The 17,148-nt window shown below is 41.7% G+C and overlaps 1 protein-coding gene and 1 long non-coding RNA gene across 2 annotated transcripts in view; one reads left to right on the top strand and one right to left on the bottom strand.

Annotated features, from left to right (window-relative positions):
• Nucleotides 1-17,148, bottom strand: part of LOC132345774 (uncharacterized) — a 21,194-nt gene that overhangs the window by 3,512 nt on the left and 534 nt on the right. The window contains exon 2 of the long non-coding RNA XR_009495321.1: nucleotides 15,913-16,020. This is a non-coding gene — a long non-coding RNA (uncharacterized lncRNA). The remainder of the gene's footprint in view (nucleotides 1-15,912; nucleotides 16,021-17,148) is intronic.
• The window catches only part of SLC36A3 (solute carrier family 36 member 3), a 23,906-nt gene continuing 20,005 nt past the window's right edge, over nucleotides 13,248-17,148 (top strand). The window contains exons 1-2 of the mRNA XM_024995262.2: nucleotides 13,248-14,156; nucleotides 16,105-16,195. Coding sequence (XP_024851030.1) covers nucleotides 14,017-14,156; nucleotides 16,105-16,195 — 231 coding nt within the window. The 5' untranslated portion in view covers nucleotides 13,248-14,016. The remainder of the gene's footprint in view (nucleotides 14,157-16,104; nucleotides 16,196-17,148) is intronic.

The following is a 17,148-nucleotide window of genomic DNA, read 5'->3' as shown; positions in this document are numbered from 1 at the left end:
CCCAGTTCAAAGATCTCAACAAAGCAGTCCTCATGAAAGTAGATGTGCCAATGGTGGGGGCAGGGTTGTGGGGGTAGGCAGGAGCTAAACAATGACACTATTTCATTATTTACCTCTTGATTCTTGTTATTTTTAACCTCTTAATTCTTGCAACAAGCATTCTTGCTTACCCACCACACACCAAGCAAAGTTCAAGGTTCTTGTAATAGATTGCAAAAATGGCCTCAAATTCCTCTTGACAATGTCATGTTGCAGCTCCTCCCATCAAGAAGTAAAATCTGTATCTCTGCCCTTTGAATCCTGTTATGGCCTTGTAACTTGCTTTGGCCAATGGGACATTAGGGAATGTGATGCAAGCAGAGGAATGGTGATGGCTCATGCATTGGAACATTCATCATCATGCTCTGTGGAGCCAAGAGCACCAGGTGTAGAAGCCAGGGCTAGCCTATTGAAGGATGAGAGACTGTGTGGAGCAGAAATTAATCATCCCAGTTGAGCCCCATCTCCCAGAACAGCCAGACCACCAACATCCTAGACACATGAGTGAAGTATCCTAGACTATATCTAGCCCCAATCACATTGGCCCAGACCATAAGTATTACTCAGATGAGCCACAGAATTATGAGAAATAATAAATGTTTTTAGTTTTAAGCCATAAGATGTGGAAGGTTTTATGAGCTAAAGCTAACTGACACATTACTCTAAAGGGGAGACACTAATAAATGAGAGAAGAATCTGCATCCTCAAGCTAGTGTTCGCTACACTGGGGAATAATGACAGATCATCAAGTGAGTTAGTACTATATAGGTCCTTATAAGGGCAGGGGGACACTAACTGCTCTGGAGTACTGAGCATAACTTTCCATCAATGATACCATTAGAGCTGGATTTTGAGTAGAACTTGGGTCTCCCAGCACTGAATCTGACCCTTCCTCCACTCAGTCCTGCTGCCTCAACATACCCGTGCCTTTTCTCATGTCTGACATTGGCTGGCAACCAAGGGCCCATCAACCCAACACATCACTTCAACCTTCCTGTTGGTGACTGCTCCCTCCCTCCCCCTAAAATCTAAAATTGAGGAAAGGCATCTAGATAAATGACATGTTGTAGGCAGATTTGTAATTCAGTGAGGAGTAAGAATGTTTCCCATTACAGTCTCTGTGGTTTGGGAAAGTGGCCCATGCTTATTTCAGCCTCGGATTTAAGAGAACATTTTCAAAAGCCCTTTCTTATTTATTTTTATCCATCATCCTACCTTTGCAGTCTAGGGAAGGTATGGAGGGCTGAGGGGAGTGTCTACCCCAATTCCCAAGTCCTGGTCTCCTCTTTTTGTGTGTTACTTTCTACCTGCTAAATTCCAGAAAATGCTTCGTGAACACAAGATCCCATCCAGATCCCACAGTCTGCAGAGTACCTGATGGGAGATGGACACTCATAGTCTATGCAGTGGTCCACAGCCTACCTGGCCAGAGAGCTGGGTGTCGTATCTACATCAGAAATGTGGAAGACCCAGAGTACTGCCACTGATTGGTTCAAAGCCTTTGCAAAGTGGTCTTCTCTCTGAACTTGTCTCTTCCACTCTGCTCAACTATTACCCTACCCAACCTTGCTAGGTTAAAGATTATTTTCTCTGTTGTTAAAAAATGGTCATTCCTATTCTCCAAGGACAAGCCCCTACTGTATAAGAGAATCAGGTTAATCTTGTCATAGAAAAATCTGGCTAAAATTATATCTTGGAAAGAAAAAATAAATTTAGAGACACTGATATAAGCAATAAAAGCAATCTGGGGAAACTTAGTAGTTGTCAGCAACACTGATGATACCAACTATTAGAATTGTGTGAGTGTTGAGGGTATTAAATGTTTTAAATTGTTCAATACACACAGCCTTCCGCCTCCCTACCACCCTATGCTATGCTAAGTCACATCAGTCATGTCCGACTCTGTGTGACCCCATAGACAGCAGCCCACCAGGCTCCGCCGTCCCTGGGATTCTCCAGGCAAGAACACTGGAGTGGGTTGCCATTTCCTTCTCCAATGCATGAAAGTGAAAAGTGAAAGTGAAGTCGTTCAGTCGTGTCCAACTCTTAGCGACCTCATGGACTGCAGCCTACCAGGCTCCTCCATCTATGGGATTTTCCAGGCAAGAGTACTGGAATGGGTTGCCATTGCCTTCTCCATCCTACCACCCTACTGATTCTTTAATTTTTGGAGCTTGCTTTTGAATCAAGGATCAGAGAAAATTCTTCCATCCCTCAGTGAACATGTCTTAAGTGTTTTGCATGTGATTATCTCATGTAATCCTCACAGTGAAACTCTGAGGTGTGTAGTGTCTGTTCTTATTTCCTAGTTATGAAAATAGATTTTGAAATACTGAGTAACTTGCTGATGATCAAACATGTAGTAACAAATGGGTCAGGCCTGAAACCTTTGCACTGCAACATTCCTCACTGCTTTGTAGACCCCAGGAGAGACCTTTGAATGATGGTGGTTAAAGTAAAAATTGAAAAAATGTGTCCAGTGGATTATACATTTTGAAAAATTAGAAACCCCACAGCTTCTCCTTATAAGTAATAAATCAGCTATGAACTAAGGAGGGGTTTCTGGAGACTGTATGGCGAATCAGGAGCAAAGCAGGGTTTCCCAGCCACCCTTCAATCCTTCCTGATGCTATTTAAACTCTTTTCAGGCCTAGAGAGAGAAGAAAGTCTTCTCTGCTTTTTATACAAAAATACCCTGATTCTGATATCAAAATCTGAAAAAACACACATAAAAAAACATGACCAAATATAAACATAAATACAAGCATCTTTTAAAAATAGCAGATAGAATCTAGCAGCATATTAAAAGAACAGTATACCATGGAGCTTTTCCTATGAATGCAAAAATGATTTGACATTAATAAATCTGTTACAGTAGGTAGCTCTAGAGATCAGGGAAGAGAAAATAATAGAATTTCATGATGTAATTCTGACTTTCAAAGAAAACTCAATATTATAAAAAGATAAGAAACAACATGATCTGAGAAGGAGGAAGAAGGTGATTTCTGAGGCAGCATCATAATTACCAGTGAAGCACTAAAAGCAGTTTCAGCAAAGTGAAATTAGAAAAGGATGTTTGATGTCATTATGTTATTAACACAAAAAAAGTAATATAAGGTATAAGTTTTGGAAAGAAAGAAATATTTGCAGTACAATTAACTGGAACACTCAGAAAAATTAACAGAATGCTGCTAGACACAAAAGGAATCAGTAAAATAGAAGTAATGAAACAAAATCTGCAAAATCATTACCTTTCCTGAATACTGATTGTCATCAAAAAATGAAATGAGTAGAGTGATATCAGCAACATGGATGAGTGGGGAGCTACCCTCTCAACAACCAAACATCCACAACTTAATAAAGGTGCCTCTGCCCAACACACAAGACAAGGGAGAATTCTACACATCTGCACATTCTACACATTCTACACCTTTATACCTAAAGGTGGGTAGACAGAAACACAAAGAAGAGGCAGAACCAAGGGAACAGCAGAGTTGGTGCCTGTAATCCCAGTCTTTTGACCATGGCAGCCAAGTCCACATCTTCAGAGAACCCAGTAGCAGAAGGGAAGGTGTATCTGCAGATGAAGGCAATGAGCTGGAGTCATGCATGCCTCAGTAGCTTGAGGGATAGGGTCCCAGGCCCCATTGTAACTGTTACCCAGTTACCTATGGCTGCTGGTACAGCTGTGGTCAGGAGGCCTGTCCTCCACTTGATCTGCAATGGTGGAGCCCTCAAACCTTACAACACCAGATACAGTAGAGGCACCTGCAAGACCCCAGCTCACTGTGCTCCCCTCCATGCCCGCCACCATGGCAGCAAAACCTGCAACTCGGGATCACAGATGCTAGGGAAGATGCCCACCATCCTGGTGACAACAGTGGCTCTGACAGAAGCAAGGCAGTAAGGACTCCAGAGCCACAAGAACAATAAAAAAGAGAGCCACACCTCTTAGCAAAGACTGGAAAGTACCAACTCTCAAATATAACCAGGGCAGCTCAAGTTAAGAGAGACCAAAACCTTGCGTTATGGTGCCACCTACCTGAAAACAAAAGAAAGGACTGTTAACTTCTAACGTTAGCTTCAGTGTGCAGGTAGAGAGACAGTTCATCAAGAACCATGAAGAACCACAATAATATTATACCATCAAAAAAAGAGAAAGATATTTCTCCATGGACAAGTGATGGGATATTGCAATCTAGTTGATAAATAGCTGTCATGAAGAAACTCAACAAGCTACAAGAAAACACATAAAAGGTAGTTTAATGAACTTAGAAGGAGTACTTTACCAAAGAGATTGGAACTCTAAAAAAGAATCACATAGAAATTCTGGAGCTGAAGAACATAGTAAATGAAATGAAAAATGCGTTAAAAAGCACTGGTAATAGAGCAGACCTTATAGAAGAGAAAGTTAGCTTGAAGATAGAAATCTAGAAATGATATCTGTAGAAGATGAAAAGGAAATAAGATATTTCAGTTAACTTCAATTCAGTCACAATTCTATAAGAACTCTCCAGTGCTTTTCAGGAAGGTTGATATTAGGATAATAGATATCCAGGGAGGAGAAGGGAGCAGAGTTTATTAAGCAAATGATAGCTGAGAACTTCCCAAATGTGGGGAGTTCAGTTCAGTTGCTCAGTCATGTCTGACTCTTTGCGACGCCATGGACTGCAGCATGCCAGGCCTCCCTGTCCATCACCAACTCCCGGAGCTTACTCAAATTCATGTCCAATGAGTCAGTGATGCCATCCAACCATCTCAACCTCTGTCGTCCCCTTCTCCTCCCACCTTCAATCTTTCCCAGCATCAGGGTCTTTTCAAATAAGTTAGTTCTTCGCATCAGGTGCCCAAAGTATTGGAGTTTCAGCTTCAACATCAGTCCTTCCAATGAATATTCAGGGCTGATTTCCTTTAGGATGGACTAGTTGGATCTCCTTGCAGTCCAAGGGACTCTCAAGAGTCTTCTCCAACACCACAGTTCAAAAGCATCAATTCCTCTGCACTCAGATTTCTTTATAGTCCAACTCTCACATCCATACATGACTACTGGAAAAACCATAGCCTTGACTAGATGGATCTTTGTTGGCAAAGTAACACCTCTGCTTTTTAATATGCTGTCTAGGTTGGTCACAGCTTTTTCTTCCAAGGAGTAAGCGTCTTTTAATTTCATGGCTGCAGTCACCATCTGCAGTGATTTTGGAGCCCAAAAAAATTAAGTCTGACACTGTTTCCACTGTTCCCCCATCTATTTGCCATGAAGTGATGGGGCCAAATGCCATGATCTTAATTTTCTGAATGCTGAGCTTTAAGCCAACTTTTTCACTCTCCTCTTTCACTTTCATCAAGAGGCTCTTTAGTTCTTCTTCACTTTCTGCCATAAGGGTGGTGTCATCTGCATATCTGAGGTTATTGATATTTCTCCCTGCAATCTTGATTCCAGCTTATTCTTCATCCAGTCCAGCATTTCTCATGATGTACTCTGCATATAAGTTAAATAAGCATGGTGACAATATTCAGCCTTGACGTACTCCTTTTCCTATTTGGAACCAGTCTGTTGTTCCATGTCCAGTTTTAACTGTTGCTTGCTGACCTGCATACAGATTTCTCAAGAGGCAGGTCAGGTGGTCTGGTATTCCCAACTCTTTCCACAGTTTATTGTGATCCACACAGTCAAAGGCTTTGGCATAGTCAATAAAGCAGAAATAGATGTTTTTCTGGAACTCTGTTGCTTTTCTGATGATCCAGCAGATGTTGGCAACTTGATCTCTGGTTCCTCTGCCTTTTCTAAAACCAGCTTGAACATCTGGTAGTTCACGGTTCATGTATTGTTGAAGCCTAGCCTGGAGAATTTTGAACACTACTTTGCTAGCATGTGAGATGAGTGCAATTGTGTGGTAGTTTGAGCAGTCTTTGGCAAGGCAATGCCAAAGAATGCCAATGCCAAACTTGGGGAAGGAGGTGGATATATAAGTCCATGAGGTAAAGAGAAAACCTACTTACTTTAATGCAAAAAGACCTTTTCCAAGACATATAATAAAATATATCAAAAGGATTATACACCATAATCAAGTGGGATTTATTCCAGGAATGCAAGGAAGATTCATTGCCTGCAAATCAATCAGCATGCTACATCACATTAACAAAATGGAGGATTAAAAACCATATGATCATCTCAATAGATGCAGGGAAAAAAAAAAACCTCTTAATAAAGTGAGTAGAGAAGGGATGTACCTAGACATAACAGAAGCCATAAATGATAAGCCCACAGCTAACACCAAATGCAATGATTAAAAACCTGAAAACCACTCCTCTAAGACCAGGAACAAAACAAGGATTCCTAGATGAACCATTCTTATTCAGTAGAGAATTAGAAGTCCTAGCCAGAGCAATTAGGCAAGAAAAAAAGCAACCAAATTGAAAAGGAAGAAGTAAAATTGTCAATATTTGCAGATGACAAAACCCTAAAGGCTCCACCAGAAACTATTAGAAATAACAAATACAATAAAGTTGAAGGATACAAAACCAATATACAAAAGCCTGTTGCATTTCTATACACTAAAAAAGAGCTAACAGAAAAATTAAGAAAACAATCCCATTTACAATCTCAACAAAAATGAAAAAAAAAATGCCTGGGGATAAATTTAAACAAGGAGGTGAAAGACCTGTGCATTGAAAACTATCATACATTATTAAATTGAAAACACAAATAAGTGGGAAAATATCCCATACTCATGCATTGGAAGAATTAACATTGTTAAAATATCCATATTACCTAAAGCAATCTACAGATTCAATGTAATCTCTATCAAAATTTCAACATTTTTCACAGAAAAAGAAAAAAATTCTAAAATTTATATGGAACCAGAAAACACTGAATAGCCAAAATGATCCTGAGAAAAAAAGAATAAAGCTAGAGATATTACACTCCCTGATTTCACATGTTGTGTCAAACTTATAGTGATCTAAACAGTATGGTATTGGCAGAAAAGCAGATACATATAGTGATGAAACAGAATTGAGAGGCCAGAAGTAAACTCACACATATACTGGGGTCCAGCCCCCGTTGGATCCAGGGATTCCCTCGGGAGGACGGCGTCAGCGACTGAGAGAGATAGAGAAAGAGATAAGGAAAGAATTTTGCAGTTAAGAAAATAGAGGAGAGAAAAGAGGCTGATATTCCTTGGTTTACACAGAAAGCAAATAAAGCCCTAGCATGGGACTTGCTCTGTTCATGTAGGCTGCAGGTACCCTCTCGAATCGCTGAAGGTGCCCCACCTTAAGCACCTTCTTCAGTGGGTCTTAGAAGCCCAGGCAGGAAAGTGAATGCAGAGGGCCCCTGTGCTCCAGGGAATCAGCCTGAAAAGGAAAAGGAAAGAGAAAGAAGGACACAGGGAGACCAAGCTTTGGTGAGCAAGGCCTGTAGCTGTATTTTCAAAGGGACGTTTTATACCCTAAGTTGTACATAGAAGGTAATAGGGGGTGCAAAGTCATGCAAGGTCAGCAGTCCTTGACCCTTATTGAAACCAGGCTTTTTTTTTCTGCAAACTTATCAGGTACAAAGGCTTTAGGTGATTTACATCATCTTCTAGTCAGGAGACCTGCTAATATTTTTCTTCTGATAAGGGTTAGTCAACCAGAAAAACTTATTTTCTCCAGAGGTGATTTTTCTTAAAGTTTGGTGCCATTCCCTGAAAGCACTAGATAGAGTTGCATTCCTATAGGGCAAAGGTGCAGTGGGGATAATCAAGGGAAGAATTTATTAGCTCAAGGGTCTAGGGTTATTGTTAACATTAAGGTTTCTACTTATATTTCTATATACCAACTATATTAATCAATACACTCCCAGGGACACAGTGTGTAAGGGATATGGAAACTTGGCAGCAAGCATTAGCTCAACAAAAAATTCCTCTATTAGTTCTATTTTAACAATTTCTAACTCCCCGAGAGGCTCTGCATTGTTAGAATATCTTAAGCCTCCTGTATCACATGCGTAGCTGTAAGAGTCCGGAAACCTGCCAAGAGGGTTAGAAAGCTTTCTGAGGGATTTGAATTGGAACACACCTTATTATACCCTGAAGACTTATTAACTAGAGCTCTACGTTGATTTTCTTACAGAGAAAAGTGGTCGGGGGTAGCCCCCCATGAATGTCAAAGGAGTTGGTGAAAGTCATAAAATAGTAAAACAGACAGATTCTGGTTTTGGGATAGACATTCAGGCAGGTCTGGGGGAGGGGTGCCCCTTGAGCTCTGACTCACCTTGCCCATCAGAGCTCTCCCGCATGACCTTGTCATGGGTGGGGACTCCCATGCTGGCTCCTGGCACACATACATAGGCAATTAACTTATAGCAAAGAACAAAAAATATACAATAGAGAAAAGATAGTCCATTCAATAGTGTTCCATAAACAGTTGCGTGCAAAGAAATAAAACTAGACCTTTGTCTTACACAAAAATCAACTCAAAGTGGACTAAAGACTTGAATATAAGACCTGAAACCACAAAATTCCTAAAATAAAACATAGGCAGTACATTTCTTGACATCAGTCTTAGCAACATCTTTCTATATATGTCACTTCAGGCAAGGAAAACAAAAGCAAAAATAATTGGTATGGCAAATATTAAAAAACTTGTGCACAACAAAGGAAACTGTCAGCAAAAAGAAAAGACAACCAATTGAATGGGAGAAAATATTTGCAAATGATATATCCAGTAGAGGTTAATATCCAAAATATATAAAGAACTCATACGACTGAAACTACAACAACAAAACACAAACAACCCAAAAGAGCTAGATAGATATTTTCCAAAAAAGATATACAGGTGACCAATAGGTACAAGAAAAGATGCTCATCATCACTAATTATTAGGAAAGTGCAAATCAAAACCACAATGAGATATCCCCACACTGGTCAGAATGACTATTATAGGGGTTTCTCTGGTAGCTAAGTGGTAAAGAATCTGCCTGCCGAAGCAGGGGACATGGGTTCAATCCCTGGTCCAGGAAGATCCCACATGCCCCGGAGCAGCTAAGCCTGTGGGCCACAACTACTGAGCCAATGTTCTAGGGCCCAAGAACCACAACTACTGAGCCCACGTGCCCTAGAGCCTATGTTCTGCAGCAGGAGAAGCCACCACAATGAGAGGCCCCCACACTGCAACCAAGAGTAGCCCCCACTCTCTGCAACTAGAATAAAGCCCATGCAGCAACGAAGATCCAACATAGCCAAAAATAAATAAATAAATAAAAATGATTTTAAAAAAAGAATATTATTAAAAAAAAAAAAAAGAAATAACACTTGTTGGCAAGGAAGTAGAACAAAGGAAATCTTTGTACACTATTGGTGGGAATTAAATTGGTACAGCCCCTTTGGGATGAAGAATAAGTGGTATATATACACAGTAGAGGAGAAGGAAATGGCAACCCACTCCAGTGTTCTTGCCTGGAGAATCCCAGGGATGGGGGAGCCTGGTGGGCTGCCGTCTATGGGGTCACACAGAGTCGGACACGACTGAAACGACTTAGCAGCAGTAGCAGCAGAGTCTTCTGGGGAGAAGGCAATGGCACACCACTCCAGTACTGTTGCCCGGAAAATCCCATGGATGGAGGAGCCTGGTAGGCTGCAGTCAATGGGGTCTCTAAGAGTCAGTCACGACTGAGCGATTTCACTTTCACTTTCCCCTTTCATGCATTGGAGAACGAAATGGCAACCCACTTCAGTGTTCTTGCCTGGAGAATCCCATGGACGGAGAAGCCTGGCATGCTGGGGTCCAGCCCCGGCTGATCCAGGGTATTCCAAGGGGAGACGGCTTCGGCGACTATTTAAATATTCATCAAAGATATAAAGAGTAATAGAATGAGGATAGCTCAGTAGGAAAATTCAGTGGAGAAAAGAGGCTGAGTAGCTTGGTTTACGCAGGAGACCAATAAAACTTCAAGACAAGAAGTTTGCACCACTTACGTAGGCCGCAGGCGTCCTTCCGCTCTCCCAAAGGAGAGGAGACACTGAGGCCTCCCCGGTCAGATCTTAGAAGCCCAGGCATAATAAGTAAGCATGGTGGGTTCCACGCTCCAGATGGAGACTCAGCCAGAGTGAGAGAGAGAGCGACATGGGGAGACCAGTATTTCAAGGAACTGATCCCAATTCTTTATTTTTCAGAGTCTGTTTTTATACACTGAGATGTTATACAAAAGTCACATGGGGACAGCAGTCCTGACTTTTATTAAAGTCAGGCGCTTCATACAAATGTATACAGAGGTCTTAGGGGTATTACATCATCTTCTGGCCAGGGGGGCCTGCTGACAATTTATGACCCTCTCCTTGTGACAGTGGTCAGTCAACCAGAACACTTTTTTCTCCAAGGGTGATTACACTTAAAACAGACGCCACCCAAATAAAGTTACATTCCTATAGGGTGAGGGTGTAGTGGGTTTTAGTTAAGGAAAGAATTTACTTAGCCTAAGGTCTAATGTGATTAATATCAAAGGTTAATACTTATTTCTTCTATATATTCATTAATGTGTGTAAGGGCAGGGGATGTGGAGTCTTAGCAACAAACATTGGCTCAACAAATGAAAAACCCTTCACCAATACAATTTCTAATCAGCCCACTATACTTATACTAATGGTTTTCTAACTTTTCTAAGGGACCTGTTTTTAGAAGGTTTAAAGCATCTCGTGCCTCTCACAGTTGGGAGGCTGTGAGCAATCACATGTGGCCGGACAAGCCTGTCAGACAGGCTAGAGAACCTTCAGAGGAGTTTGTAGGTTGAAACACTCCTATCATGCCCAGGAATTATTATTAACTGGAGCTCTAAGTTAACTCCTTCTCCGAAAGAGGTGGTGGGCGACAGCCCCCCGTAAAGTCAGAGGTGTAGGGGAGAGCACAAAGTAGTAAAGTAGGCAGGCTCTGATTATGGGGGTAGATGCTCGAGGATTTCCAGGGGGACTCCTGAGGCTCGATCCCGCCTTTGCGTATGTCGAGCCTCCTTCCTCATGACCTTTGTCATGGGCGGAGTGCCTCACGCCGGCCCCCAACATTGGTAGGCTGCAGTCCATGGAGTCGCACAGAGTTGGACACGACTGAAGCGACTTAGCAGCAGCAGCATACACAGTAGAGGGCTTCCCGGGTGGTGCGAGTGGTAAAGAAACTTGCCTGCCTGTGCAGGAGATATAAGAGATGTGGTTACATCCCTTGGTCAGGAAGATGCCCTGGAGAAGGGAATGGCTACCCTCTCCAGTATTCTTGCCTGAAGAATCCCCCAGATAGAGAAGCCTGGCAGGCTACAGTCCATAGGGTCGCAAAAATCAGACATAACTGAAGCAACTTAGTACACACATATGCATATACAATGGAATACTACTAACCCACCAAAAAATATGAAATTTTGCTATTTGTGAGATGGACCTTGAGGATACTATACTACATGAAATAAGACAGAGAAAGACAAATACCCTATGATTTCACTTAATATGTGGAATATAAAAAACTAATAAACAAAAACAAATGAACAAGCCAAAATGGACAAAAAATACAAATGCATAGATACAGGGAAAAGATTAGTAGCTTCCAGTCGCAGGGTGGGGGGTGGGGGAGGGCCAAACGGATCAACGGCTACAACTGTGTTAGGAAGAAAAGTAACTTTTGGTGGTGAGCGTGCTGTAGTACATAGAGAAGGAGAAATACTCTTGTACACATGAAGCTTATATAATGTTTTAAATCATGTCACCTCAATCTAAAAATAATAATAATAAATAAAAGGGGTTATTAGAAATCCTATATACAGCAATAGGAAACAAAAGCACCTAGAAACAAGCTTTTTAAATGTGCTATACCTGTGAAGAAAAATAAAGTCTGCTAAGAAGCATAAATTAAGACTTGCATAAACAGTTATAATGCATGCTTTAGATTGGAAAACTCAGATTGTAAATATGACCATTTTGCCCAATATAATCTATCAATCTAACTTAATCTCAGTAAAATGCCCAGCTGCATTTCAGCATTGGGGTGGGGAGTTAGAAGATTCTTAAAGTTATCTAGAAGAATTAATGCAGAGGTGGGGAATTAAAATACGAAAAAGGTAAAATGAGTGGCCCTTTCTATCAAGTGTTAAATATATTACATAATTAAAACAATTTGGTACTAGCATTAGAAAAGACTAACCAATGAAAATACAAAAACAGATCAGACTACAGAGAAATTTGATTAATATGATAAGAGAAACCTTTTACATAGGGAAAAGATTATTCAATATATGGTGTTGGAAAAACTAGCTAGTCATTCTGAAAATGTATTAACAGTAATAAATTTTTGGTGCTGACCAAATATTAAGCACTGTTCTAAATGCTGTACACGTATTAACTCATGTAATCTTTCTAAAAATCCTCTGACATTGGTAGTTCTATTCTACTCATTTTATAGATGAGGAAAATAAGATACAGAAAGATTAAGTGACTTGGCCAAGCTACACAGCTAGTCAGTGACAAAGCCAGGATTCTATTCAGAGTTAAAAATTAAATATTTAAAGGCAAAAATTAATAACCATTAAAAATGCATTTCTTTTCCAAAGAAGACATACAGACGGCCAACAGGCACATGAAAATATGTTCAACATCACTAATCAGCAGACAAATGCAGATCAAAACCACAATGAGATCTATCACCTCACACCTGTCAGAATGGCTATCATCAAAGAGACTGCCAATAACAAATGTTGGGACAATGTGGAGGAAAGGGAAGCCTTGTACACTGTTGATGGGAATGTTAAACTGTTGCAGGCGCTATGGAAGACAGTATGGAGGTTCCTCAGAAAACTAAAAAAAACTACCAAATGATTCAGAAGTTCCAATCCTGAGTATATATCCAAAGAAAACAAAACACTAATTTGAAAAGATACATGCACCCCAATATTCACAGCAGCATTATTTACAATTACCAAGATATGGAAGCAACTTAAGTGTACATCAACAGATGAATGGATAAAGAAAATGTGTGTGTGTGTATATATATATACATACATACAACGAATTATTAGTTATAAAAAAGGATAAAAATTTGCAGCAGCATGGATGAACCTGTAGGTTATTATGCTTATAAGGTGCAATGTCAGACAAAGAAAGACAAATACTGTACGTTATCACTTATATGTGAAATCTAAAAGATGAAACAAAGGAATGAATATAACAAGCTCCGAGGAAAGAAAGATATAGAGAACAAACTAATGGATATCAATGGCGGGAGGAGGAAGGACAAGATAGGGGTAGGGGACTAAGAGGTACAAACTACTACGTAGAAAATAAATAAGCCACAAGGACATACTGTACAGCACTGGGAATATAGCCAGTACTTTATAGTAACTTTAGTTAGAGGATAATCTATAGAACTTTTGTATCACTATGTTGTACACCTAAAACTAATGTAATATTGCAAATCAACTATACATCAATTTAAACACAAAGCCGCTCCATCCCCACATTGGGAAGGTGATGGGACCCTCTGTAGAGCCACACCTGCATCCTGCAATCAAGCAGCACCTTGTTGGCTGGGCAGCCTCCATTGTGAGGTAGCTCTGATTTCCCCCTTACCAAAGAGAGACAAGTTCTGAGCCTGGCCCCACATCCAGGCACCAGGACCTCCAGTCCAATGGTGTCTTCTTCCTCCCAGCCACACGGTTCACTTTGCCCTAAAGCACTGAGGGCTGAACTGGAAGCAGCTGAAAGTCCAGGCAGGTCCTGTGTGGCCGGGCAGTCGAAAGGGGCACTGAGGACCATCCTGAGATGAGACTCTCTTAAGTCCCCAAAGCCAGGCGAGGCCTGTCGTCAACATCAGCTTCCCCCTGTCACCAGCGCCAGGACCAGCTCAGGAATTGGGAGCCAGCTTCTCAGGCCTGCAGCCTTGGTTTCTCTGGAGAAAAACCCATGGGAGACTGGTTCAAGGCTGTTACAGGCCTTAACCCTCAGCCGTCACCACCCACCCACCATGTTGAAGATCTCATTGCTTGCAAGGGACAACACCAGCAAGCCCAAGTCCTTGGATGACGGGTCCAAGTCACTCTCGGAGAGTAGTAGTAGTATCACTTCAGAGAGGATCCATCCTGCAGAGGAAGCCAATGGATTGTCGTAAGTGGCCACACTGCCCTTCCCCATCTGAGGTCAGGCACTGCTGCCTTCACGGCGCTGGGCCGCATTTAACCCCACTGAACAGGACACGCATGGACTAAAGATGAAACCTTTAGACTCTGAAAAGTTATACCCACGTCAAACTTTTTCACAGGTTTTGCAAAAAACAGGTAGTCATCCCCTACATGAACTTGTTGATTCCAGGAACAATTTTCTATATCAGGCTGACGGCTCTTTCTTCAGCAGTTTCTACCCCAGGCTGGCTGCTTTCCACTCCTTCAACAACTGCTAGTATTCATATTCTCTCTCCCTTCTTCTCTCTCTCCCCACCGCCCCCTCCCTTCCTCATACAAACCCATCCGGAAAATAAAAGTTCACCTCCTAGCCCTATGTCCCTACTTTTACTGCCCTAAACTCAGACACATGGTTCTTTTCCTTAAGGCTTTATTGCCAATTAAACTATTATTTAGTAATCAGATCAGATAATATCCATGGCATGAAGAGATTGTAAATGACAATACCCAGTGTTGGATAAGGATGTCAGGAAATGCCCACTTTCATGTTATTTTGGAAAGAATTAAACTGGTAGCTTTCTAGATGGCAATGCTGTGATGTATGTCAAGTCCTAACACATATTTATATAAAACATACAAGTATTTGACGTATGCTTTTTTTTAAGTACACACACACACAACTGGCCTTAGTGGTTGCTTCTGGCTAAGAGAATTGGGAGACTGAGAGGCAGATAGAAGAGACGTTTATGTTCAGTATATAAGGTTTTTTTGGTTCTTCTTTTGTTTGTTTTACCTTTTAAACTTCATACTGTGTTACTTAGGGTTTTTTAAGTAACTATAAATAAAAGTCCTTTGATCAATAATACCATTCCAGGAATTTTTCCTAATGAAATAACACAGGTATGCATGATAATTTTATTGAAGCCAGATCTTGACTTCAGATCTGGCTGTGACATTATTGATAGTTCAGACACAATGAGTGATTATTTAAATAAAGTATGATGACATAAGGGTTTGGAGGGGCCTTCCAGGTGGCGCTAGTGGTAAAGAATACACCTGCCAATACAGGAGACCCAAGAGACGCAGGTTCAATCCTTGGGTCAGGAAGATCCCCTGGAGTAGGGAATGGCAACCCACTCCAGTATTCTTGCCTGGAAAATTACATGGACAGAGGAGCCTGGCAGGTTACAGTTTTTCAGAAGCCCAGAGTTATCCAGGCTTCCCAGGTGACTCAAGTGGTAAAGAATCTGCCTGTTAGTGCAAGAGACACCAGAGATGTTGAGTTTAATTCCTGGGTCAGGAAGATCCCTTGAAGGAGGAAATACCCACTCAGTATTCTTGCCTGGGAAATTCCATAGAGGAGCCTGACAGGCTACAGTCCAGGGGGTTTCGCAAAGAGTAAAACACAACTGAGCACAGCACAGCAGTAGCAGCAGCAGGGAGTTATCCAGGATGATAGCAATGGTTATTAACTTTTTATTTAGAGCCTAGTGTGTGGTAGGCTTCCCTGGTGGCTCATATGGTAAAGAATCCACCTGCAATGCGGGAGACTTGGGTTCAGTCCCTGGGTTGGGAAGATCCCCTGGAGAAGGGAATGGCAGCCACTCCAGTATTCTTGCCTGGGAAATCCCATGGACAGAGGAGCCTGGCGGGCTGCAGTCCACGGAGTCACAAAGAGTCGAACACAACTGAGCAGCTAAGCAGAGCACAGCACAGTGTGTGGTACATATTTGTTGAGTCACCTGAACTAGCACCAGCTCTGGATCAGAGGTTGCAGAACAGATCCTGGGAACAGAGTAAAATGAAGAGTCCATTTCATCTGATTTTGTCCATCTTCCCACCAGAGGGTGCTGGAGAGACGAAAGAAGCCAGAGCGCTGGGTCACATTTTCTTCCACTAACATACCCTTTTGTTGCCCTGTGCTCCCCCTACAGGATGATGCAAACCTTGATTCACTTACTGAAATGCAACATTGGCACAGGGCTCCTGGGACTTCCTCTGGCCATGAAAAATGCCGGCTTGTTGGTAAGATGGACCTGTGGAATGGGAACCACGTCTCCCCATTTCAGGGAAAGGGTTGGCAGGCTCCTACAGCCTTAGCATTGTTTATCAATTGGCAATTTGGGAGCACTCTTTGCAATGGGAAATGAACCTATTGGCATCAATCCTCTGGAGCCAACCTGGAGCTAAATGGAACGTGCCTGGAGGGGACAGGCCATATTTCCCCCAATTTTATTGAAATATAATTGACAACCACCTCTATATTAATTTAAGGTATACTGCATATCCTGGAGGAGGGCATGGCAAGCCACTACAGTATTCTTGCCTGGGAAATCCCATGGACAGAGGAGCCTGGCTGGCTCTATGGTTGTCCACAGGATCACACAGAGTCTGACACAACCAAAGTGACTTACCACACATACTGCGTATACTGTAAAATGATTACCATCATAAGTTTAGTTAATGTCTATCTCCTCATATGATTATAGAAATAGGTATTGTTTTTCCTTGTGATGAGAACTTTTAGGATCTCCTCTCTTTGCACCTTTCAAATATACCACATAACAGTGTTTACTGCAGTTGTCATGTTGTACATTAAGTCCCCAGTACCTATTTATCTCATATTTGGAAGTTTGTTACTTTTGACCACCTTCATCCAGTTCCCCCTCCCCACCACTGTTCTTAAGGACTCACCATAACTCACATACTAATTCAGAATCTACTTTGCCACAGTTCTCCCAACTTCCTAGGATTATATCCTTGCCATTTCGTTCATTGATATCAGTAGCCTGGCACCTCCAGGCATTTCAGTGTGTAACTCCTGTTTCCATCCATTTGACTGTGAGAAGGTAATTTTGGAAGATGAGGGTGAACAAGGCTCCACCAATCCCATGCCACCTCCTGTGCCCTCCCTCCTCCATCCTCTATCTTATGCTGTTCCCATCTCCCTTATTTCTGTCTTTTGAAATCCCCCTCCT

The sequence above is a fragment of the Bos taurus genome, chromosome 7, assembly GCF_002263795.3.
Source record: "Bos taurus isolate L1 Dominette 01449 registration number 42190680 breed Hereford chromosome 7, ARS-UCD2.0, whole genome shotgun sequence".
Lineage (NCBI taxonomy): Eukaryota > Metazoa > Chordata > Mammalia > Artiodactyla > Bovidae > Bos > Bos taurus.
This window is presented reverse-complemented; position numbering and strand designations above follow the sequence as displayed.